At 45.5% G+C, this 24322-nt stretch overlaps 1 protein-coding gene and 1 long non-coding RNA gene across 7 annotated transcripts in view; one reads left to right on the forward strand and one right to left on the reverse strand.

Moving 5' to 3' along the window:
* The window catches only part of LOC311611566, a 193022-nt gene extending 170051 nt beyond the window's left edge, over positions 1-22971 (forward strand). The window contains exon 2 of the long non-coding RNA XR_014793123.1: positions 21036-22971. This is a non-coding gene — a long non-coding RNA (uncharacterized lncRNA). The remainder of the gene's footprint in view (positions 1-21035) is intronic.
* Positions 12160-23743, reverse strand: RBM23 (RNA binding motif protein 23). Of its 6 annotated transcripts, none has more exons than XM_084863053.1 (14): positions 23549-23743; positions 20586-20642; positions 19108-19183; positions 18186-18289; positions 17446-17490; positions 17128-17313; positions 16954-17007; positions 16674-16791; positions 16427-16579; positions 16204-16341; positions 15738-15803; positions 13699-13894; positions 13501-13611; positions 12160-13404 (listed from the first exon to the last, which is right to left on the reverse strand). In XM_084863053.1, exons 3-14 carry the CDS (start codon positions 19171-19173, stop codon positions 13316-13318), a joined length of 1326 nt encoding a protein of 441 aa, XP_084719179.1. In that variant the 5' UTR covers positions 19174-19183; positions 20586-20642; positions 23549-23743; the 3' UTR covers positions 12160-13315. The 6 variants fall into 6 exon arrangements, with proteins under 6 accessions (XP_084719179.1, XP_084719180.1, XP_084719177.1 ...); XM_084863054.1 differs by lacking the exon at positions 23549-23743 and adding an exon at positions 23176-23517; XM_084863051.1 differs by lacking the exon at positions 20586-20642 and having other exon boundaries at positions 23549-23742.
* Between the last annotated feature and the right edge of the window lie 579 nt (positions 23744-24322).

The raw sequence follows: 24322 nt of genomic DNA on the forward strand, positions 1-24322 counted from the left end.
AGACTCTTTTACAGGGTTTTTCCATCTTTGTACTCTGCACGAACATGCCTCACCTTTAAGAGATTCTTAAAGGTAAAGACAGAGACCCTTCTTGGAGACTTTTCCTATAACGTTCTGGCTCTTATCTGCTGCACTTGTCCACTTTGCCTTTAAGGAGTTAAATAAGGCAGGGGCCTGGTAGTGCTATTTTTTGAGAATTGATTTTGTGATATATCATTACACCACGGCACTTCCCCTTTAAGGCCCTTAAAGGTAAGGTGTGGACAGACTTTTGCCTTCAGATGCCAGCGTGAGTTGCTGAGCCGGTGGTAACTCCCCTTTGGCCAGGGCCCAGGAGGTACCAGCAAGGGTCCACCTTTCCCTTTAGAATAAAGAATTTTTCTACTGCACCTGTTCACTTTGACTTTGTTTTCAATGCCCCCACACAAGGGATGGATGTGGGAAACTCTTGTCTGTTATAGACAAGAAAACTCAGGCCCAAAGGAGCAAGGACCTAAATTTCTAGGGAGGCTTCAGAACTGACTTGGTCCTGATGTAGGCCGTGACAGGTGACCACAGCCCCTTGGAGTTAACTGGGTCTAACTCGTGCCGTTGCCTTTGCTGTTGAAGAAACAGGCCTGGAGAGGAGCTTGAAGTAATCCATCTGCTAGAATTTAGTAACTTAGTGACCCAGTAGTACCAAGTACCCATCTCTTTACCCTACCTTATACTGCAAGAAGCAGGCTAGAAGCTACATTTATTTCCAAGAGCTACATTCAGCTGTGACCTGGACTGGTTTGAGGTGAGGCCCACATACACCAGAGAGGCCCACCAGCTGGGTCATGACAGGGTCAGCCTGCACCTCCCCTGACAGGGATCCACCACCCCAGCTGTCACCTGCAAAGCCGGGTGAGCACTGAAGCTGTCAGTGCCTTCCCTGCTAACGCCCACGCCTGCTGCTGCCTGAGCCACGAGTTTGAACAAAGGGAACAGAGGCAGCCGCTTACACATGCAGTGCTAGCTACCTGAGCACCCAGGGGCCAGGCCTCCACCTCACCCACTCAGGTTCCCGGAACTTGATGGGAAGAGGAATGAAATGTCTGTCTTCTTAGTCCTTATCGCTGCAGAGGAACTAAGTGAGACTAGCCCAGCATGAGATAATGTGACAGTGACACTCTCCTTAGGACTTTATTCACTTTGTTTGTTAATTCTTTAATGACTGTATAAGGTGTTACTACCGTACCTGTTTTTACTGTGGAAGAAACAAGTTTAAGTAACCTGTCTGAGAGGTCAATAAGCAGAGCTGGGGTTCCACTCATGTCTGCTTGATACTTAATGATTTTATCAACCTTTGCATCTGAGGTTGCCTTTCCACTAAGGATTAAGGGGGGGGGGGGGGGAGGGGAGGGAGGAGGAGGAAGAGGAACAGTAGGAGAAATGAAGGCAACACAATGAGCAGGGCCGTGGGCAGTGGCTGTGGTGAAAGGGCCAGAGAAATTACATGGCTGTGGTAGAGTAAGCCAGCTCTAATCTCTGGGGACCATGAACAAAGACAGTTCAAATATTGAAATTCAGGAAAACACACTGGGCCCATTAAGAGACCAGATGGTTCTGCAGTTTAGTTGAAACTTCAGAGACATGAAGAGGGGGTAAGAGAGGAACATGGAAAAGGTTTGCTGCCCTATTACAAAGGACTTGAAATGCTGGCAAAGGAGTTAGTGCCCTAGGCAATCAGATGGATGGTCTTTGGGAAGAGGAGGCTGGGAGAGGAGTGTATGGATTAGAGCAGCAGTGGCAAGGCCTGAGGACCTGAATGTAGGGACCAATCACAAGTGTTACATCTGAAGGGCAAGGAAGGAGCAGCCCGAGAGAGAGAGCAGTGGGAAAGTAGCCACAGCATGGGTTTGAGAGTCAGAATAGATGGGGCTTGGCAACTGAGTGGCTGGTATAGAGAGGGAGGAGTCGCAGGCTGTGGCAGGATGCTAAGGCATTAAGAGTTAGGGGTTAGCCCAGCCAGCATGGCCCAGTTGGTTGAGTGTCATCCCATGTACCAGGAGGTCACCAGGTGAATTCCTGCTCAGGGCACATGTCTGGATTGTGGGCTCGATCCCCAGTAGGGGGCATACAAGAGGCAATCCATTTGTTTCTTTTTCATCAATGTTTCTATCTTTCTCTTCCCCTCTCTGAAATCAATAAAAACATTTAACAAAAAGAAAAAGAAAAAAAAAGAGGCTCAGTGGTTGAGCATCAACCCATGGACCAAGAGGTCATTGGTTCGATTCTCAGTAGGGGCATATTCCTGGGTTGCAGGCTCAATCCCTGGTTGGGGTGGGTATGATCTCTCTCTCCTTTCTTCTCTCTAGAATAAAAAAAATTTGAAGTACAATTTCCATTTATTTCCCCCCCCCCCCCCAGAGAACTTTTCTTCACTCTTTAAAGACTGAGCTCCTTACATGGGCTTTGGTGGAGGTCGTGGGGCAGCACCCGCAGGTCTAAATCGGGGTGGGGAGTTCGGTCCTTCCGGGCTTCACGCGAACGATTCCTGACTGCCTTGCTGTGAGTGGCACAGCTCACACAGTAATGCAGCAGCTTAGAAGAGGTGGAAATACAGTCTACGGCCATACCACCCTGAACGCGCCCGATCTCGTCTGATCTCGGAAGCTAAGCAGGGTCGGGCCTGGTTAGTACTTGGATGGGAGAAAAGGTGGAAATACAGCCACCAGAGGCAGTGGAAGAACTACAACTGAGCAGGAGGCTACTGCCACGGGAGGAGGGCTTTGCTAGAGGAAGAGTACCACCAACGGTCAAAGGGGGCAGAAAGGGAGGAAGAGAAACAAGTCCAGTGCCTTGCCCAGCTGAGGTGGCTCAATAGCACTGACCTATGAACCAGGAAGTCATGGCACAAGCCTGGGCTGTGGGCTCAATCCTGTGTAGGGCATGCAGGAGACAGCCGATCAATGATTCTCTCTCATCATGATGTTTCTATCCCTCTCTCCCTTTCTGAAATAAATAAAAACATTAAAAAAAAAAAAAAAAAAAAAAAAAAAAGCTCAGTGCCTTTCATGTGGCAGAATTCTGAAGATGATGGCCGGACCTCCTCATGAGGGAACCACACACACCACAGGCTTCCCTGCCCCCACCTCAGCCAGTCTATCAGCCGACCCATCTGTGTGTTCCCTCCAGACGCCTACAGGGAAGAGCTCAGAACAGAAGGAAGCTAAAGTCACGCTCCTGCCAGACTTGGGAGAGGTGGGGTCTTCTCTGAGAGCCAGGCCATTTGTCTCCCTCCCTTGATCAAGGCAAAGTACAGACGGGCTGCTGATCTGATCTGGTGTGAGAGATAGCTAAGGGCCCTGGGACCCCAGCTGGCTGTGCCAGGTAAGACTTCCTCTGCTCTTGCGCTCCCCTTAACCACTGTGATTGTCTTGGGGTCTGTGCTCTTACCAGCCAAAAACTTGCCCACCTGCCGAAACCAGTTTGGCTCAATGGATAGAGTGTTGGCTTGGGCACTGAAGGGTCCTGGGTTCGATTCCAGTCAAGGGCATGTACCTTGCTTGCGGGCATATCCCCAGTAGGGGGTGTGCAAGAGGCGATGACTCTCTTGCATCGATGTTTCTATCTCTCTCCTTTCCTCTCTGTACAAAATCAATAAAATATATTTAAAAAACAAACAAACAAAAAACCTGCCCACCTGTTATCTCCATTCCCCCAGCTCATAAGGCCTTCTCATTGGCCCACAGACTGTGCCCTCCCCTAATGCACAGTCTTAGAATGTAGTCCTCTGTCTGGGCTCTGCTTAAAGTTGGGACTTTAGGCCCTGCTGTATCTAATAGTTTCTACAGAGACTGGAGCAGGGTCTCTTGTCTTCTGAAAGGCTGCCAGTCATGCAGTGACAACTCCACAAGTCTTCTGGGTTAAACACTCACTCCCAGGAAGTCCACTCATATATACATCTTTTATTAATTTAACACTAGAGGCCTGGTGCATGAATTCGTGCACAGTGGGGCCCCAAGGGGGGTGGGGGTGGGGCTGGGACATGATTGGCCCTCCGGGCAGGCAGTGGGACGCCGGTCCCAGGATCCCATCCTGCTGACATTCACGTCAGTTGTAAGGAGCCATTTGGCTGCTGCTTTTATATTGTTTCTTCCTTGTGGAAGTCTAGGGAGAGGAAGTGGCCGCAGTGCTGGAGGCCGACTTCCAGGAGGCCAGCAGGGCTGTCTGGATCTGTTGGCGCCTGGCCCATTCTCCAAAGATTGGACCTGCAGGACTACTGAGGGAGGGAGTGGCTGCCACTGGGCTGGTGAGATGCTGGGCCAGGTTGATTAGCTGAGCAGCACTCCTGCTGTGGGAACACACAGACCACCAGGGGCGGCTCCTGCATTGAGCATCTGCCCCCTGGTGGTCAGTGCACATCATAACGACCGGTCATTCAGTCACTTAGGCATATATATATATATATATATATATATATATATATATATATATATAAAATCTCCAATCCACATCAGTCCAAGTAAACTTTTCCTGGATATTATCATCTTTCATATACAAATGCTTATTGTTCCTCTCAGATATTACACTCTGACAATCACTGTGCTGGGCCCTCTGAGGAAAGCAAATACAGATAAAACTCCATCCCTGCCTGCAGGTAACTTACAACTAATGAGGAGAAATGAAACAAGGTGGTGACAGCACTACTATGGACAAACAGCAGCATACTGTACCACATTCCATCTAACTGGGGGTAACATCCTGTGCTTTCAATTTTCTAAGAATGGGAGAAACAAAATTTAGAAGACATATTTTAGCAACTGGAGCTTGAAGGACGTATGCTGAAAAGTGCAGGTAGATGGAGGAAAGAAGGAAAAGAACCCCTTGTGAAGCTACATGAGCAAATGCACAGGAGAAATGGTGGGCAGCCCGCCCCATGATGGGTAAAGACCTTCCCGATACAGAAGGCAACAACATTTGGGTGGATTTTGCAGCCAAGTTGTTAAAGCCACAAAAAGAAGTGTCCTGCTTTTTTTTTTTTAATAAATCTTTATTGTTCATATTATTACAAATGTTCACCACCACCCCCCCCCCCTCAATTGCTCCCCTCCACCAGGTTCCCACCCCACCCTCTGCCCTTTCCCCACCCCCCATTGTCCTCATCCACAGGTGCAGTTTATGTTCAGTCTCTTCCCACACCCCCCTCTCCCCTTTTCCCCGAGAATCGTCAATCCACTCCCCTTCCATACCTCTGATTCCATTATATTCAACAGTTAATATTGTTCATCAGATTTTTTTTTAATTCCCTTGGTTTTTAGATTCACTTGTTTATAGTTAGGTATTTGTTGTTCATAGTTTTTATCTTTATTTACTTTCTCTTCCGAAAGAACCCCCTTCACCAATTCATATAATTCTGGTTTGGTGGTGATGAACTCCTTTAGCTTTTTTTTATTTGTGAAGCTCTCTATCTGACCTTCGATTCTGAGTGATAGCTTTGCTGGATAGATTATCCTTGGCTGTAGGTTCTTGCTCTTCATTACCTTGAATATTTCTTGCCATTCCCATCCGGCCTGCATGGTTTCTGTTGAGAAATCAGCTGACAATCGTATAGGTGCTCCTTTATAGGTAACTACCTGCTTTGCTCTTGCTGATTTTAATATTCTCTTTGTCTTTTGCTCTTGGAATTTTAATTATGATATATCTTGGTGTGGTCTTCTTTGGATTCCTTTTGTTTGGAGTTCTGTGTGCTTCCTGGACTTGTAAGTCTAATTCTTTCACCAGGTGAGGGAAGTTTTCTGTCACTATTTCTTTCAGTATGTTTTCTATATCTTGCTCTCTCTCATCTTCTGGGACCCCGATAATTCTGATGTTGGTTTGCTTGAATTGTCCCAGAGGTTTCTTACATTATCTTCAACTTTCTGGATTCTCTTGTCTTCTTGCTTCTGCGGAGGAGTGTCTTCTGGCTCTTTATGTTCCAAATCTTTGACTTGATTCTTGCGATCTTCTATTTTGTTTTTAGGACTCTGTATATTTTTTTTTATTTCAGACAATATATTCTTTATTTCTTGTTGATCCCTTATTATTTCTTGTTGATCTCTTATTAGTTCTAGTTGATTCCTTTTCATATCTTCATAGGTCTCATTTATTTTAACAGCCTTTTCTAGGAAATTCTTGAAAAATCTTATAAGCATGGTTTTGAACTCTATATCCAGTCTCTTCTTTTCCTCCATTTCTTTTGTTTGTGATCTATTTCCTTGTCTTGGCATTTTCACAGCTTCCCTGAGTTGGTAGGGTGGCTTTGTGTGCTAAGGTGTCCTATATGGTTCAGTGAGTCAGCCTCCCAGTTACCTGAGGTGGACAGTCTTGGTGTAGCCCTTTGTGGGCTGTGTGCAGTCTTGTTAAGCCTTGCTTGTTGTTGGTATCACTCGAGTGTCCTGCTTTTAATTCTTTACCTTGGTGGCTCTCTAATGCATGCTCACGGTCCCTTTTCATCTATTTGAATCTTGATGCCATGCCTCCATAGCTTGGTGGTTTTGTAAACTCAAGATGTGAATACGCCAGGCAGGCATGGCTCAGTGGTTGAATGTTGACCTATGAACTAGGAGGTCATGGTTCAGTTCGTGATCAGGACACATGCCTAGGTTGCAGGCTCAATACCCATTGTGGAGCATGGAGGCAGCCAATCAGATTCTCTCTCATCATTAAAATGTCTCTCTCTCTCCCCCTTCCTTTTTTTTTTTTTTTAAATATATTTTATTGATTCTTTACAGAGGAAGGGAGAGAGATAGAGGGCTAGAAACATTGATGAGAGAGAAGCATAGGTCAGCTGTCTCCTGCACACTCCCCACTAGGGATGTGGCGGCAACCAAGATACATGCCCATGACTAGAATCTTAACACGGGATGTTTCAGTCCACAAGTCAATGCTCTATCCATTGAGCCAAACTGGTTTTGACTCCCTTCCTCTTTGAAATAAGTAAATTCAAATTCAGTGGGGCCTTGCAGGTAGCACCCAGTCACTATTTATTTATTTATTTATTTATTTATTTATTTATTTGTTAATCCTTACCCTAGGATTTGTTAATCCTTACCCATGTAAAAGGGAGAAATATTGATTTGAGAGACACATCGATTGGTTACTTCCTGCATGCTCCCCAACTGGGGCTGGGGATCAAATTTGCTGCAACTCAGGTATGTGCCCTTGACTGGAAATTGAACCTGTGATAGTTTGGTGCACAGGCCAATGTGCTTACCACTGGACACACCGGCCAGGGTGAAAAGTAGCTCTTAAACTCTGCCCTTCTGAACCTCAGCTCTCCCAACTATACAACAAAGGCAGCACCTACCCTTGTAGGAGAGTTATGAGGACTAAATACAATGCCAATATCTTTGTAATTTGTTAAGCATTATACAAATGAGCAGTGGAAGTAATGTTTTTTGACACCTGTGTCCTGGTCCCTTATTCAGGCCTTTAGCAATTTGCTAGCCTCTCAAAGCACACCACCACTTTGGAAATACAAATTTAAGTTGCGGTCTGCAAGGTCCAACATACCTCCCACAGGACTCACAGGTGACCCATTATTGGATTTGTTATTTTAGGGAGGACTGGGGGAAGATTGGCATCTAAAGCCTAAGTGATGGTATTATACTACAGTTTTTCATTTTTTGTTCAAATGACAACTGGTCTTAGGCAGAGAACCTGTGATGATTTAAAATACTTATTCTGAAAGGAAATTGCCAGAGTAGGGCTAGGGTCTGGAGACCAACAGCAGGTGCTACAGGGATGCCTGGGAGGTTAGGAGGAACGCTAAGGGCTGTAACAGTGAGTGCCAGAAAAAGCAAAGGGCACTAAGTAGGTACCAGGAAGGCAAGGGGGGGAGGAGGGGGAGACACGCTCACCTTGATTTTTCAAAGCCACCTGCCCATAATCTGATTAGACAGTTTCAGGCATAAAAAAGATTGGACAGTGGGATCTGTTTTTCTGAAAGTTAGGCTGGCTGTATGTGACCCAGGACCTTATGAGCCTGAGACTTTTAGCACAGGAACAATTAAGGTTTATTTTCATTATGGTCCCATCCTCTCCTCTCCTCTTTATAAATCTTGAGCATGCTCTGAAGTTGGGGAAGAGAGTAAGGTCAGGTAGAAAGTCAGGTGTGCAGGCATACAGGAAAATGGGAAAAAAGATGGCAGTAGTAATGACAAGCTAACAAGCTTTAAGCCCTCTATAGGGAACATTTCATTTAATCCTCACAACCTTAAAATAGGTACTATTATTAATAATATATTGCAGATGAGTTTTCAAAGCCATCTGGCCATAATCTGATTGTATAGAGTTGGAGTTAAGAGAGGTAAAACAACATCCAAGCTCACTCAGCTGGTTTGAGTCAGACCAGGCAGGGTTGCTCCACAGTGTGACCAATTTGCTACAGGCTGGAGGCCCCCTGAGTTGGTTTGGCCCAGAAATGAGAGGAGACGGCGAATTCTCAGCACCACGTATCCTGAACACGTAGGCACAATGCTTGGAAGTTAATTGAAACTCCCATCCTTTATGGAACACTGGCACGAGTCTGACAAGTCTCTGATTTCCAACATCACCGTTTCCGCTCCACGATCCAGCACTGGCTGGCTCCTTTCCAGTCTCAGGCACCTCATCTGCCCATTGCCCTCAAAAATAACTGCTTAATGACTCTCCAGTACCTCCAGCCAACTCCTTAAGGTCTCCGAAAGCAGATCATCTGGGAGAGCTAACAGAACTCATCCAACTTTCAATGTGATCTTTGATCAGCTCTTTCCTTGTCTCCACCTTCCCACATGACCTAAGTTGCCTGGTCTGCTTCACCTCACACAAAGCTCTCTCCACCAAGAGCAGAGAAAATTAGTTCTGGACACAGAGTGCAAATGTTAGGAAGGAGGAGGATGTTTGAAGCTAGAAGATTCAGACACACAGCTTCTCAGACTTCAGTATTCCTTTCCGACATCCAGCTCATAACTATAGATTTTACCTGGTTGCCATGGAAACACCAGTCTGGTGTATGGCAAGCAGCATTTTAGACAGAAAGCCTCACAGGCTACCATGGTAACACTAAAAAGAGTCAAGTTGCCACCTCACTTGAAGGGGTGAGGAAGCATAGATGAAGCTGCCGGGAAGGCAGGCTAAAAGGGATAGCCGTTAGAAAGCCTGGCTCCCACGTGAGCAGGGAGGGACTCAGTTCAATAGATACATAATAGGTGCAGGCAAAGCACTAATGAAAAGGGCACATCTATGACTGGTCTCATTAGGCTATAACCATCTATTAATAGAGTATACAAAGAACTGTAAATTAAGGCAGAATAAGACCCATAATAGGACAAAGGATATGGAAAAAGGAATTCAGTTCCAACTAGGAAAGTTTCAGAGTCTTAAAGGCCTAGATTTTGACAAGCAGAGGACAGGAAGAATAAAATAAGCAGACATGGAGTGGAGAATTTCAGGATATACTGAGAACTACAGGTTGAGACAGAAAAAGGAGACCTCCCCATGACTCCGAGGCCTTGGCTTCCACAGTGGTGCTGAGGCAGGTTAAGATGAAGATCAAGGGATCTTGAAGCTAGATTGCCTGGACTTGCTAACTCTGTAACTGTGGGGCAAATTATCCTCTTTAGATATCAGTTTCCTTATTTACAATGTAAAGGTAAAAGAATCTACCTCAGAGGATCACTGGAAGTGAAATGATTCAGTATACATATTGGCTACATTGCCTAACCCAAAACAAATCCTGCATAAATGTTATCACCTCCTACCACCTCCCTTTTCAGAGCCAGGATACATTCTAACTGTCCAAGTATTGCTTCCTGAATCCCAATGTCAAAACATGGTAATTTAAAGAATAGGGAGGAAATGCCACTGCCTTAGAGAAGACAAAAGCATAGGCTGGATAAGTCAAAAGTCAGGTGAAAATCACGTTATGAATTGAGAACTATTCAATTCCAACTATGCTGGGAAAGAATCCCAGTCCCAGTGCCCCCTCTCCCCTCATCCTTGCCACCACGCTCAGGCAGGAGAGGTTGAGGGAGGTTTCTTTTACCTTTAGCTGGGCCCAGAGAGACTGATTACTGCCCCCTTTTCTCCACTCCAACCATTCCCAAGAGGGATGACTAGACACTGAGTCATACATAGTGCCAAGGCTGTCGCCCACTAGTCACCTTACATAGGTTAAGACTAGAGAAGCAGTCCTTCTTCACTTCTACCATTGTCTCTCTTCCAGCAAGAGGATATATGAGGCAAGACCAGGAGGTCAGGAAAAACTGAGCAAAAGGAGCCAAAGTGCGGGAAGCCCAAAGTAGCTAGGAACAGGAATATAAAGAAACCCTAGCCAAAGGCTCAGTGAAGAGTGTCGGCCCGCAGACCGAAGGGTCCCCAGGTTCGATTCTGGTCAAAGGCACATACCTGGGTTTCAGGCTCTATCCTCAGTCCTGGTCAGGGTGCAAGCAGGAGGCAACCAATGTTTCTCTCTTTCTCTTCCTCCCCCTCTCCCCTGCTTCTCATCCTCCTCCTCCCTTCCCTTCTCCCTAACCACCAATGGAGAAAAAGATAGGGGTGAGTAGGACAGAGATGAGATGAACTTGCAGGAAGTTGGAGAAGGCTTCTTGGAAGAGTCACTTCTGAGCTGAGTCAGAAGGATGTCTGACCGACAGGGAGGGAGAGGACAGGCATTTCAGGCTGAGGGAGCAGCACAAGTAAAGATACAGAGGAGCCCAGATGAAGATTTATTGATCTGACTCTGGAACAGTGGCATTGCAGAGGCCCTTGACAAAGATAATCGAAGGACTTTAAAAAGAGCAGCAACAAAACTAACTTGTGTTCAGTTTTCCTTCTGCTTCACGACTGGACAGTCTTCAATAAAACACAGATAATTAAAAAAAAAAAATCAATGGAAAAATATCCTCAGGTGAGGATTAACAACAACAACACTACCAACAGCAAAAAAAACAAGCAGAGATGGAGGTCCACCTGAGGAGGGCAGGGAGGTGAGGCCTGGGGTATTTAGTTTCTGATGAGTTGAAGACTTCTATGAAGAGGCCTGGTCCATAGCTTCAGGATGACAAACAAAAATGGTCCGCACTGTGCTTCTCAGGATGCATTAGCAGCAAATCAATAACTACAGGGGTACTGGGCCACAGCCAGCTGCTCCTACCTAAACATAATGCATCCTCCTTCCCTTCCCCCAGGTTCAGAGAGCAAACTAGGGAAGGGGTGGGGGTGGCAGCCAAACAGAAGCAGCAAGACTGCAGCAGCCTAGAAGAACCAAGAGCTAGTCCTGGGTCCCAGGGGTCTTTTATATCACAGACAGACTTCATATACTTAATAATTGTGTTAAATGCAATCCCAGAAGTAAACATCACAAAAAAAACCATCATTCTGCTTTAGAAGTCTGAGAGCTGACAAATTAAAACTTAACAGCAATTATCCATATTTTTAGCAAGATAATAAAGTCTTAACACTCCGTTGCCATAGAGACCAGTAAAGAATGAAGGAGCCCCACCAGCCCTACCTCTGAACCTCAGACCTCCTCCTCTTGGCTGATTTCTAGCTGGTAAGCCAGACTCTGACTCAGTTGTCTGTTACAAGCCTTATAAAGGGGCAGAGGAATGGGTACCTCCCTTTCGGCAGGGCCATTCCTGGAATACTCAGCTCCCTGGAAGTCACTGGTCTCAGGCCCGTGTTGTCCTAGGCAGAGCTATATATCTGAAAAGCAAGAGTTGAGGTGACTGGGAGAATAGAAGGCTTATGGTCTGCAGAGTCCCGATGTATGATGCCCAAATCCCTTTGGATACTGGACTGGGATTCCTACTACAAAAAGGGCTAAAGGCAGTATGGAGACTAATAGTAAGAATGATGAGCTTGGAAGATTTCTCTGATAAATATTTAAGTCCTCTAGATCAGAGGTCGCTAACTGGTAGTCCGTGGACCACTGGTGGTCCATGAGGTCCAAAAGGTTGGCGACCACTGCTCCAGATCACACAACCCTAAAGAAAGGTGCGGAATGTCACACTGCCATCTGGTGGAGAGACAAGATCTGTCCTTAGGCACAGAGACAGCCTGGTAGTCTCTACTGGGCAGTAGGTTTGGAGATAGTTAAGGTAAGACAGATAGGAAACCAAGGGGCAGAAACTATAATGCAGATACAGACAGTGTATCTGTACACAGGTGTGCACCTTTTGTCCTGTTTTATTTCTAAAAATACCATTAAAATAAAGAAAACACAATGGCATTGTTTTTACATTCCTACAACCACTCTTGGTTTTGGCTCATTACAAGTTAACATCAGACACAGCTGACTGAGACCACACACATATAGGCAGCAGCCACAACAGCAAGGCTTGCCTTTTGTACAAAGTTTATATATATATTTATGTACACAGACACAAGGTCATAAAATCCAGTGAGAAGGGCTCAGATGTGCCCAAGTAGGGGACAGGAGCGGCTTTAGCACAGGGATGGAGCCCACAGGAGAGGCACATCGGAGCAGTGGAGAGTAGCAGCCTTCCCACCATCCTCCCTTCCTGGACCAAAGGAAGAACCTGGGAGGAAGGACAACGAACTATACAAAAGATGATGGAAAATACTGGAAAGGTGCCCCATCTTTCACTAAACTCCTGAATGCCCCTAAGACATCCAAAATACCTGCCAGGTATTTTGCTCCCAGCAAACTGCAGAGCCCACAGTGGTTCTGGCCCCAAGCTGAGGTCTCAGGCAGGCTTTACAACGCACATGCACATCCACGCTATCTTCTAGGGCCCTTGTAGCATCAAGCCAGCACCTTCAAGGTTCAGCCCCCAAACTGCAAAGTCCTCTTGGGCCAGAGGGCTTAAGGGTTTTTCCTTGACAAAATTGTAGGGTAAAGGTATAGGGAGGGGAAAAAAACACCCCAAAAACAGTTCTTTCAGTTAATGCCCTAAGGCCTTCTCAACAGAGGAGGAATTGAGGAATCACTAAGAGGTGAGGGCAATAAGATCATCCCAGGAGATGATATACATGGAGAGACAGGTGTTCAATAACTTTCTTCTCTTCAACTACTGGTTGCTCAGCAAAGTCCATTCCCAGTGGGTCCACGGGCAGGAGTTCTTCTTGGTGTCTATGGCCCCAGTTCCCCCCGAGTTAATGTCCATGGCTTCAGGATGGCTTGATCCACAAAATGGATAGAAGGGGCCGTAGAATGGTAGATATGAAGAAGGGAGTGGCAGGACGCAGAGGCATAGGGAGGCAATGTACTGTGCCACTGACTTACTTGGGGCAAAGAGAAGAGGTGAATGGAAGTCAAACGAAAGAAAATAACCAGAGACTAAAATGAATGAGGTCCTGCGACTCACATGGTCTGGGGGGTAAAAAGGCTGGAAAGCTGAAAGCACTGGGAGGCAATTGCCTGAGAGGCGAGGTTCAGGGCTGGACTCAGAGCTAGAACAGAGAGAGGGGCAGAGTGAGTCAGTGAGCACAGAGCATTCCTTCTTCCCAGGCCCAACCCATCTATCCCTTTCCCAAGTCCACGTTTACCAGTCAGAGCTGCTGGGTTTAGGGCCCCCAAGTGAACTCCATTCAGCTGCAAGGCAGCAGCTTGGGCAGCGGCGGCAGCAGCGCCTGTGGTTGGCAGTTGGATTCCAGAGCCTAAAAGGGAAAGAAAAGGTGGGGTTAAGTCCCAACCCTCAATCTACAATTCAACCCCATGTTTTTCACTCTGCAGAGTAAGTCTACCTTCTGCCAATTTGGCCATGAGCTGCAAACGTCCACCTGCTGATCCCGGATCCCGCTCCTGGTCTCCATCAGGAAAAGTGATGTCTGTGCCACCATCCGGTCGCTCAGTCACATGGCCAACCCTCATAGGTCGACCAGCAAGCTCAAAGCCATTCAACTGTTCCAGGGCCCGTCGGGCACACTCAGAGTCAGAGAACTACAAGAAACCGAGGCCATTATCAGTCACCTCTCGGCCAGAGATATGCCCTCAAAGCCCCACTAACACTCCTAGTCCTACTACCCAGGAAACTTGCATGGGTGCTGCAGCACAAATTTTTCTTTCTCAAGGAATGTGACCTCAGATCCCCCTACAACTGATCTTTGAAAGGGACTTTTTCAACTGATTTCAATCTCTGAGCTCCACTAAAAATCTAACCATGTAAAAAGTCTATTATCTGTAGGGAGCCTAGCCTGACTGGCCGTCTCACAAATGGGGATATAAAATGGAAGTAAGACAGACTGAGAGCTAAGACTCCAAGGCTTTGAGACCTTGCAACTAGTAAGTTTAAATTCTCAGTTAAGAGAAGGAATCTGGGCCTCCAGAGCCCAGCCTTAGGAAGTAATACATCCTAGTATTAAAAGGAAACCACCCAACCTCCACCTCCACCAGAGGACTGCTGACTCAGTAACCCACTGACCACAGGATCTCAACTCTCTCATTCCTTTCAGCAGCAGCAGCAGCCTGCCATAAAAAGGATTCCCAATCTTCTGTTTAAAGAGTCAAGGGTGTTGACCTAAATGCAGCAACAAAAGGGCAAAAAGGCCCCATAGAAGCCTTTCCAAATCTGACTCACACAGGGAGCTAGAAAAGACACTGCCACCAGGAACGCCACAGCTGGCTTTGTTTACTCTGATATTACCTGCCCTAGGGCCTGGCACGTGGTAATGACAGTTCCTAGGCATGTGGTGTAGATGGCCTGCCTTTACTGGATACTTTTTTTTTTTTTTTTTTACAGAGAGGAAGAGAGAGGGAATAGAGAGTTAGAAACATCGATGGGAGAGACTCATCAATCAGCTGCCTCTTGCACACCCGCTACTGGGATGTGCCCGCAACCAAGGCACATGCCCTTGACCGGAATCGAACCTGGGACCTTTCAGTCCGCAGGCCAACGCTCTATCCACTGAGCCAAACCGGTTTTGGCTATACTTTTGAGGTAAGCAATTGCCATGGTAGAACACAACCTATCTCCCCTCTGCCCTGCAGGTAACTCGGGTGTATGTTGCCTGGATTGAGCCCAGAAAATATCAGCTTCTATCAGACTTTGTGGCTGGCAGCCAGTCCTCAGCCTAGAGTCACATGGGGCTAGAAGAACCAGTTATGGGAATTGGAAACAATTTTGCTGGAGTGTCAGGAAAAGATGAGACTGCCCCTTATTGGGTGGCCTCACTATTCTCCCTATAGTGGGATTTAAATATAAAGATACTTCTCAATGAAAATCCTACTTCAAACAGGGTAGCACAAGAGGTAAGTATATAACTTCCTATTCCCACTCCATCATGAAAATATGTCAGTTCTATAAGCATGTCTATAACAGCTCATACCTAACCTCCCTCACACCCCTAACCTTTTAGTTGCAACCTGGAACCATAACTATTACCCGAAGAGTAAACTGCAGCCCCAGGGAAGGTGGTAGAACTCCTGGACACCCCCATACACTGACAGAGTGTAGGAACAAAGCCAAGATCTCAAACAATGCACTCATCTCAAGGGGCAGAAGGCTAGTAGTCCAAGGTTCAGCACCAAGGTTTATGGGCCACTTAGACCAGCAGTCGCCAACCTTTCAGACCTCAGGGACCACCAGTGGTCTGCAGACTACCAATTGGCGACCCCTGCTCCAAAGGTTTCCTTAAACCAGCGGTCGCCAACCTTTCGGACCTCATGAACCACTGGTTGGTGACTACTGATTTAGACAGTTCCTAAAGGAGGAGGATGAAGCTAAGCTGCAAAATCAGACACATACACATACACAAATTAAAATAAATAAAGGCTAGAGACTTACCGTAATGAAACCATAACCTTTAGAGCGGCCTGTACCTGAGTCCTTCATCAGGACAATATTATCAATCTGTAAAATAGGGAGAAAATATTAATAATCTTTTGGCTAAGCCACACACCTTTGACCCTTCCTACCCAGACTATTCTAAATATCTCCAAGTTTCTAGCCACTAATTACATTTCTCCAAATCTTTTTTTAAAAGAGACAAAGGCCATTCCCCCTCCCCCCCAATAAACACCCTTTCTGACTAATCTTACTTAATCTGGACCCCTCTGATTTCATGGTGCTGACTCATTTGTCTACTGAACAGTCTGAACACAGAGATGGAACCTAACTTTGCAAGCATGGACGCATATGCCCATTACTATATATGCTGTGGGTTAATCATGGTCAGACAGAATGAAGAGGAACACTCACCCTGCCCACTTTTCCCAATTCCCTTCGGAGGTTTCCCTCGCTTTCTACTCACTCTGCCAAAGGGCTCAAAGATGCCCCGGAGCATGTCCTCGGTGATATTGCAGTGCAGGGAGCCCACATAGAGGCGCTTTGGTCCACCACTGCCTTTCTGTAGGTTGTTGGCCATGGCTGCCAGCCGGTTTTTCTCAGCCTGAGGAAGGAGGGGATGATGGGTCAAATCCCACACCTGCCACCTTCAAAGCTGTTTTCTCATATCAGCTTCTCAGCCTGCTCACCTGCGAGGCCTGCACAATGATGGGCACCCCCAGCAGCCGCTGCCCCGTCAACCCAATGGCCAGTGGCACAGACTGGATTTCACAGAATTCCACATAGGCAATGCCCTTAGAGCGACGGGAGTTCCGATCTGAGATAATACGTACGTCACGAACCTACCCAGGGGAAAAAGGAAATCCTAAGTTGGATAGAGAGGGGGATGGATAAAAGACAGACTACTCAGAAGAAAACTAAAAAGGAAACTGTTACCTTGCCAATAGCAGAGAAAAAGTCCTCCAGGTCTCGAGGCCGAATGCGGGCGGCTAACTGCATACAGAACACTGTCCGGGCATCACGTTCCTCGGGACTCAGATTATCAATTGGCTCCCTAAAAAGTAAAACTTATTAAGACCCGCTCCCCCTCCCTCCACTCAATACTTGGTCTTTGTTTCCCAGCTACTCTCAAGTACCACACATCCCTAAAGTTTGGCTCAAAGAGCTTTTTATTCATACCACCCAATTCCTAAAGAAGTGCTGATCATTAACTCACCTGACCGGACTCTTCTCTCTGACATGAGGACTCTTACTGTGTCCATACCTATGCCTAAGGAATAGAGAACAAACAAAGTGAAAATGTGTCACTCAACTTTGTGGCAGGGACCACAGCAAAAGCGTTTTACCCAGACTACAATACGAAGGCGAGCTTATTAGCAAAAGGTGATACCCAGCGGCAAGTGGTGGACTCCGGTAGTGCACACGATTCTCACGACGTGGGGCCCGACTTCTGGACTCACTACTATGTTGATGATCCCAGCTATGGCTGCGGTGACGACGCTGCCGATCTCGGCTTCGGCTCCGACTACTCCTCCGTCTATGCCGATCCCGGTCTCGACTACGGTCTTGACTACGACTACAGAGGGAAACAACCATTTAGTCTGTTAAAGAACCAACCAACCTCTTTTGGCTTTTAATGTATAGCTTTCCCTGGTATCTTTCCCTTTGTAGTAATTCTCAAAACCCAACAGCCCCCAGAATAACTGACCTGCGCTTTCTATCCCTGCTTTTACTATGGCTCCGACTCTTCTTCCTGTGAAAGACAGTGTAAATTCTTATTATTGCGAAGGTTTCATGATCTCTCCCACATAAAAGGAATGAGAGTATGGCCAGGGTGAATCAGAACGTAATAAAGGACCAAAGTCCAGATGATCTGATAGCAGCTCACAGCAACTGCACAATACCAACTTACACACAGCCCTGGATGCTGTCAGGCATCTGATCAGCCAAAGCTGGTGTTTCCAAAGTAGGAGGAGTCTTCTTGCTATTTTACTCAAATGAAATATATCAATGCTGGGACTGATCCACAAATCTACACTGAAAAGCTTAAACTAGATCAAAACTAAATCACCGTTATGCCCAAGATTCAGTGAAGCCAAAAGTTGTCTTAGCTCTGGTTGGTTTGGCTCAGTGGATAGAGTGTCAGCCTGCGGACTAAAGGGTCCCAGGTTCAATTCTAGCCAAAGGCACATGCCCGGGTTGTGGGCTCGATCCCCCCCAATGGGGGACGTGGAGGAGGCAGCCAACCAATGATTCTCATCATTCATGTTTTTATCTCTCTAGTTCTCTCCCTTCCTCTCTGAAATCAATAAAAATATATTAAAATAATAATAATTAAAAAAAAAAAACTGTCTTAGAAACAACTACCTCCCTGTTCTTGCTGTTTCTCCAATAGACAATATTGCTTCCTTTCCTAAATTGCCAACCCATTTCCTCACAGCAACTCACTTGCTTTCCTCCCCACTGGTGCTGCTCCCACCGCCACCATTGCCGGTGCTGCTGCTGGTGCTGCTAGGGCCGTCCTTTTTAACCTCCTTCCTCTGCTGCTCATCCTGAAGTTCACCAGAAAAAAGTCGCAAGGTTCAACGTGGCAGACATATAGAATCCATTGGGTACAGAAAGAACAAAAGTGGACAAGGAAAAAAGCACATGAAATCAAAGCTCTAAATTACCTACCCAACTTCTAAACACCTGGACCTCCTAACAAAATTAATTAGAAAGGGAGGAAAACTACCCAAAAGGAAGAGATCAGAGGAACAGATTTTGATGTCAAAACTTTAGCTACTCAACATCTATTTCTCAGGAGAATGAGAAGTCAGTTAGGTCTGAGGTACAGGTCTGACTTTCTACTGTATCATTGAGAACTATGAGCAAAGTACCCATTCCCACCCCATTTGTGTTCTCCCCTCCATTTTAGGGGGCCCACTCTGAAAGCAAGGCCCTTGAGTACTGGTCTCCAGAATGGCTTACTAAAAGACTATGCCTTTTAAAGCCGGGACCGGTTTGGCTCAATGGATAGAGCGTCGGCTTGGGGATTGAAGAGCCCCGGGTTCGATTCCAGTCAGGGGCATGTACCTTGGTTGCGGGCATATCCCCAGTGGCGGGTGTGCAAGAGGCAGCTAATCAATGACTCTCATTGATGTTTCTAACTCTCTATCTCTCTCCCTTCCTCTCTGTACAAAAATCAATAAAATATATTTTAAAAAAATAAAAAATAAAAATAAATAAAAATAAAAGACTATGCCTTTTATGAATAGCCATTGTACACAATAAACAAGCAGGGAACGAGAATTCACAAGATGTTGAGACCAAAGATCCACAATTGCTTTTTCTTACTAACCCAATTCCAGGAGTGAGGTGGGAATATTACCTCCTCTTTTTTATAGGGAGCCTCCAGCATGGCCTCAATCACTATATCAAAGTCATCGGATGCCATCACAGCAGATCTGAGGAGAGGATATCAATACACAAGAACCTCATTTATATTTTTCCTCCCCTCCCAGCACACCATATTCCCTTCCCCCTCTAAGAAACAGACTTTAGAACATAGCTTTGTTTCATAAACTCCAAAGGAATCATACCGGCTATTTGCTTACCCTAGGTTTATTTTTGCACCATACAGATCTGAACTGTTTCTGCTTGATGATTTAGAATAGGTGAAGGGTCTACAAGGAAACTGGGTAGAGACAAAATAATACAGACCCTGTCCTGTCCTGTGAAAAGGAAGTGTTTGTACTCAAAATTACACTTTACAATGAACAAACACTAGGCCTCCATTCTACTGCTCAAAATTCTGAATAAATAACTGGTTTAATAAACTGATGAGCAAAAACAGATCCGGAAACAGAGAAGCATTGATCAGACTCTCAAACCTCAGAGGGAAGGTAGGGGAGGATGGGGGTAAGGGGAGGAGATCAACCAAAGGACTTGTATGCATGCATATAAGCCTAACCAGTGGTCATGGACAATAGGGGGGTGGGGGCATATGTGGGGAGGGGTTTGGGATGGGAATGGGGGATGAGGACAAATATGTGATACCTTAATAAAGAAATTAAAAAAAAATAACTGGTTTAAATTTACATCATAGAAATAAGCACATATTTCCAATTAAAAGGTAAAGATGCAAGACTAAAAATGAGAAAATACAAAGCAACACCAGAATAATGCAGATTTGCCCTATGCTATTTCCCACATTCCCCTCCCAAACATCAATAATTAGGGAACTCAGCATTAAGCATTTTTCATAAAATAACAACTAGTTTAGATAACTCAGAAAGATTATAATTAAGCCGAAACCAGTTTGGCTCAATGGATAGACTAGAGCGTCGGCTTGGTGACTGAAAGGTCCCGGGTTCGATTCCGGTCAAGGGCATGTACCTTGGTTGTGGGCATATCCCCAGTAGGGGGTGTGCAAGAAGCAGCTGATCGATGACTCTCTCTCATCGATGTTTCTAACTCTCTATCTCTCTCCCTTTCTCTCTGTATAAAATCAATAAAATATATTTTTTTTTAAAATGATTATAATTAAGACAAGCTTAACCAATTCCACTTTGAAGCCTTTCTGTCTAGGCAGGCAGGGTGAGACTTCTCGCCTCACCCAAACTTTCACATGTAGCAATCATCTTTCCTAAGTGTGTCCACCACAGGCGTCTTAAATAAGAAAAACAGAAGATACCAAACAAAATCAATGGGAAAATTTATTCAGAAATTACTTGTCTGAAGTTATCAATATACACAACATAGATGAATCTCAAAATAATTATGGTAAGTGAAAGAAATCAAACAAAAAAAGAAGAGTATGTATTGTATGATTACATTTATGCAAAATTCTAGAAAATGCAAACTAACCTGTAGTGACGAAAGCAGATCAGTGGTTGCCTAGGGATAAGAGTAGGTAGGGAGGGGCTAGGAGGAAAAGGATTACAAAAGGGCACAGGAAATTTTTGAGGTGATGTTTCATGGACAAAACATATCAAAACCCATCAAACTGTAAGCTTTAATGTGTGTAATTGTATATCAACTATATCTCAATAAAGCTAAACCCCCTCCAACTAATCTTAAGAATGTCTACGCTGAGCCAAAACCGGTTTGGCTCAGTGGATAGAGTGTCGGCCTGCGAACTGAAGGGTCCCAGGTTCGATTCCAGTCAAGGGCCTGTACCTTGGTTGCGGGTACATCCCCAGTAGGGGGTGTGCAGGAGGCAGCTGATCGATGTCTCTCATCAATGTTTCTAACTCTCTCCCTCTCCCTTCCTCTCTGTAAAAAAATCAATAAAATATATTAAAAAAAAAAAAAAAGAATGTCTATGCTGAGGTTAATCATAATCAAACTTTCCATATCCATAAGAGCTTTGTCTTCTTTGAAGTAGTTAAATGCATCATTCAACAATGCTGTCCTTGTTGCTCTCAGAACCCATAGTCTATTTGATGATTTATTAGAGTAATATGAGTAATATAAATATATTTAAATATAAAAATATGAAAATAAGAGTAATGATGATGTAATACGACACTTATCATTAATAGTACTGAATATTGCTAGACATGTTATAGAGACAGAATATAGGAAAGAGTAAAACAATAAAAATTGCTTTTAAACAAATGTAAGTCTTAAATTGGAAATTAAACCAAAATCAAATAGGTGTGTGTAAAATCCAGTGAACACAATCTCTCACAATAACACCTTACATTATTTAACAAAGGTAATATATAACTACAGCCAGATACCAGTTCCAATGCACAGATGAAAATCTGAGGTTCTGCCGAAACCGGTTTGGCTCAGTGGACCTTCGGACTGAAAGGTCCTGGGTTCGATTCTGGTTAAGGGCATGTACCTTGGTTTCGGGCACATTCCCAGTAGGGGGTGTGCAAGAGGCAGCTGATCGATGATTCTCTCTCGTCGATGTTTCTAACTCTCTGTCCCTCTCTTCCTCTCTGTAAAAAATCAATAAAATATATATTTTTTTTAAAAAATCTGAGATTCTGTGAACTGTCCAGTCACAAAATTCAAATGGAGAAGCTGACTCATGAGTGAAGTCTTCTGACCCTAATCACGTGGTCAGCAAACTACGGCTCCCAAGCCACATGCGACTCTTTGGCCCCTTGAGTGTGGCTCTTCCACAAAATGCCACGGCAGGGGCGAGTCTATTTTGAAGAAGTGGCGTTAGAAGAAATTTCAATCATTGTATGGTTGATATTTGGCTCTGCTGACAAATGAGTTTGCCGACCACTGCCCTAGTCTAATGTTCTATCCATTATATTGGTTAGCTCTCTCTCGTGGTTAATAACTTAAAAGAAAATTACAAGGTATATCAAGATGTCTATTTTTAAATGTACTTATCTGGCAAATTAATATTCCGATAGGTTTATCAACAGAATCAGTCTCATTAGCCATACCTTATTGTATATGTTTCAAAATATCAAGAAACCAGGCTAATTGTAACATATACTATTTGATCTATTATGGAAAAATGGTTCTAAACAGCTTTAATCCTCAAACTGTTCCTTTTGGCCATTTTGGCTGCCAACTCTACACAAATTTTCTAATTATCATTTACAATCTGCTTTTTCCTCCCTAAATGAAATGCTTCTGATTTCAAGTATCGTTGAGTGCTAGTACAGGGTTGGGTAACCTAACACACAAAATCTTTCACTTAAGTTGATACGTGTGCCCCCCAAAGATGGAGTAAAATTCTCACTCAGACACAGAAACAAATGAATGAACTGATTTGGGCGGCCCAGACATATACAACATGAGCACATTTTGAAACTTGTAATCTCACTGTGTTTAGTGTAGCTTTCTGATATCCTAAAAGCATTAAAGTCCCAAACAGTATGTATTTTCAGGCTGTTAGTTTTCAAACTTTCTCCCTGTCCTAATTTATTGGTTAAAGTCCATTCAAAACCATCCATTAAAACACTACAGAACTTTCTTCCATCCCTGCTCCAAAACCTGCATTTTACGGGCCCACAATCACGGGCAATGCTTAGATCCGGTCACAGTAAAGACTTAGGTCCCACTACTGCAAGGGGAAAGGAGAGTGAAGGGGCACTGTCAGCCCCGGTCAGGCCGAATTCACCAAAGGTTCGACCTCCAGGGGTGCTGGTAGTGTCATCTCCTGGGTCCCGCCACTGAGCTGGCACAAACATCTCCAAACTGAAAGCAGCTTAACTAAGAACAGGACCAATGAGAAAGCTAAAAACATTTCCCACTATGTGCACAAAGGCCACGCTTTTTTTTAAAAAAAAAACGATCTATAAAGTACCATCTCTGAAAGGGTCAGTGTCCCGATGCTAAAACCTCATACGTGGCTCACTATACTCCTCGTTCGCCACGGAAAGTGTGGTCATAAAAGGGAAGAGGGAAAAGCCCACAGAGACCAATATACTGAAGAGTCTTCCTGAAACCGAAGACCGAGGAAGAAACTCAATGCTCTCACCTCTCAGAACGGTGGCACTAGGGGCCGAAAACCGAACCTACGTTTTCCCTCAGGTCCCGTGGGGACGCTCCTTCCCCAGGGTGGACCGCGGGGACCTGGACTGAGATCCTTGAGTCCCTGGGACCCTGACACAGCGTCTTCCTCGGCAAGAGATAGCCACAAGGGTGCCGATCCCTAAAATCCTGCCGTCGGACTCTATTCAGGCAGCAAACACTTCCGAATCAAAGATAAAAAGTTTTTCTTTTAAAAGTTTGCCTGATTCTGCTCTTGTGCTCTTGACGCCATTTTCTGCCTGTGACGTCAGAGGTAAGCGCCGGGGGCAACGTCACGCACAGGTGACGTCGCGAGGGAACCAGGTTTCAGGGTTTCTCACCAGCTTCGGTCCTCGCGGGGAGAGCGGGACCCCGGTCTTCTCTGCTCCTCCGGGTTTGTTGGAGGGTGCGAAGCACGGCTGTCTTCAGAGCCTCAGCAGTAGAAGCAGCGCTGCAGCCCAAGCCGCTTCTCTCCCCGCAAAATGGCGTGGCTCCACTCTCTCCCAGACTCTCCCCAGTCTGCGCAGGCGCCAAAGTATGAGGCGCTGGGACTAAATTCACTGGTTTCGCGGCAACAGGCCCAAGTTCAAAATTTCATTGGTTAAAATTGTAAGCATGGGTGGAGCCAAACTCAAATGCTTCTTGGCAACCGTGACGTTTCCAATGATTAGCTAACTTCTCGAGACTTCCGGAAGTGGAAGCGGCCTCTGGCGGCCGCTCATTGGCTGAATGACGTGCGGAAGGCGGGAAGCCGGGCGGAGAACTAGCGGTGGGGATCCTCCCACCCGCTCCCAGCTCGGGCTGACGAGGCTGCCCCCCTGCTGGGCTGAGCCAAGGACGACATGTAATAGACGTTCTTGATTCCAACTGATTTGTCAAGGGGGTCACGGTGGTCTAATGACAGCTTTTTGGAGAGCAACTGCGTTTGCTTCACGTCAGGAAAGATGCTGGACTCCATATTCCCATTCTGAACTGTCTACACAACCCTTCCTAAGGCGTCCTCCTGCCCTTAGTGCTTGGGACCTGGGAAAGAGGTCGTGTCACCAATTTGTCTGGTCCTACACCTCACGTACATTAGTTCAAATCAGTACCCCACACCGCACCCTGCAGGGGTA

This window comes from Pipistrellus hanaki, assembly GCF_964339955.1.
Source record: "Pipistrellus hanaki genome assembly, chromosome: 1".
Lineage (NCBI taxonomy): Eukaryota > Metazoa > Chordata > Mammalia > Chiroptera > Vespertilionidae > Pipistrellus > Pipistrellus hanaki.

What these genes read in the sequence shown, in the direction of transcription:
- RBM23 (XM_084863053.1), bottom strand. Translation starts at nt 19,173, where the DNA reads ATGGCATCCGATGACTTTGATATAGTGATTGAGGCCATGCTGGAGGCT. An exon ending in AGCAGGGATAGAAAGCGCAG is followed by an intron (nt 17,314 to 17,445) that starts GTCAGTTATTCT and finishes TTCCCTCTGTAG; the next exon opens with TCGTAGTCAAGACCGTAGTC. An exon ending in AGTCCACCACTTGCCGCTGG is followed by an intron (nt 17,008 to 17,127) that starts GTATCACCTTTT and finishes TCTATTCCTTAG; the next exon opens with GCATAGGTATGGACACAGTA.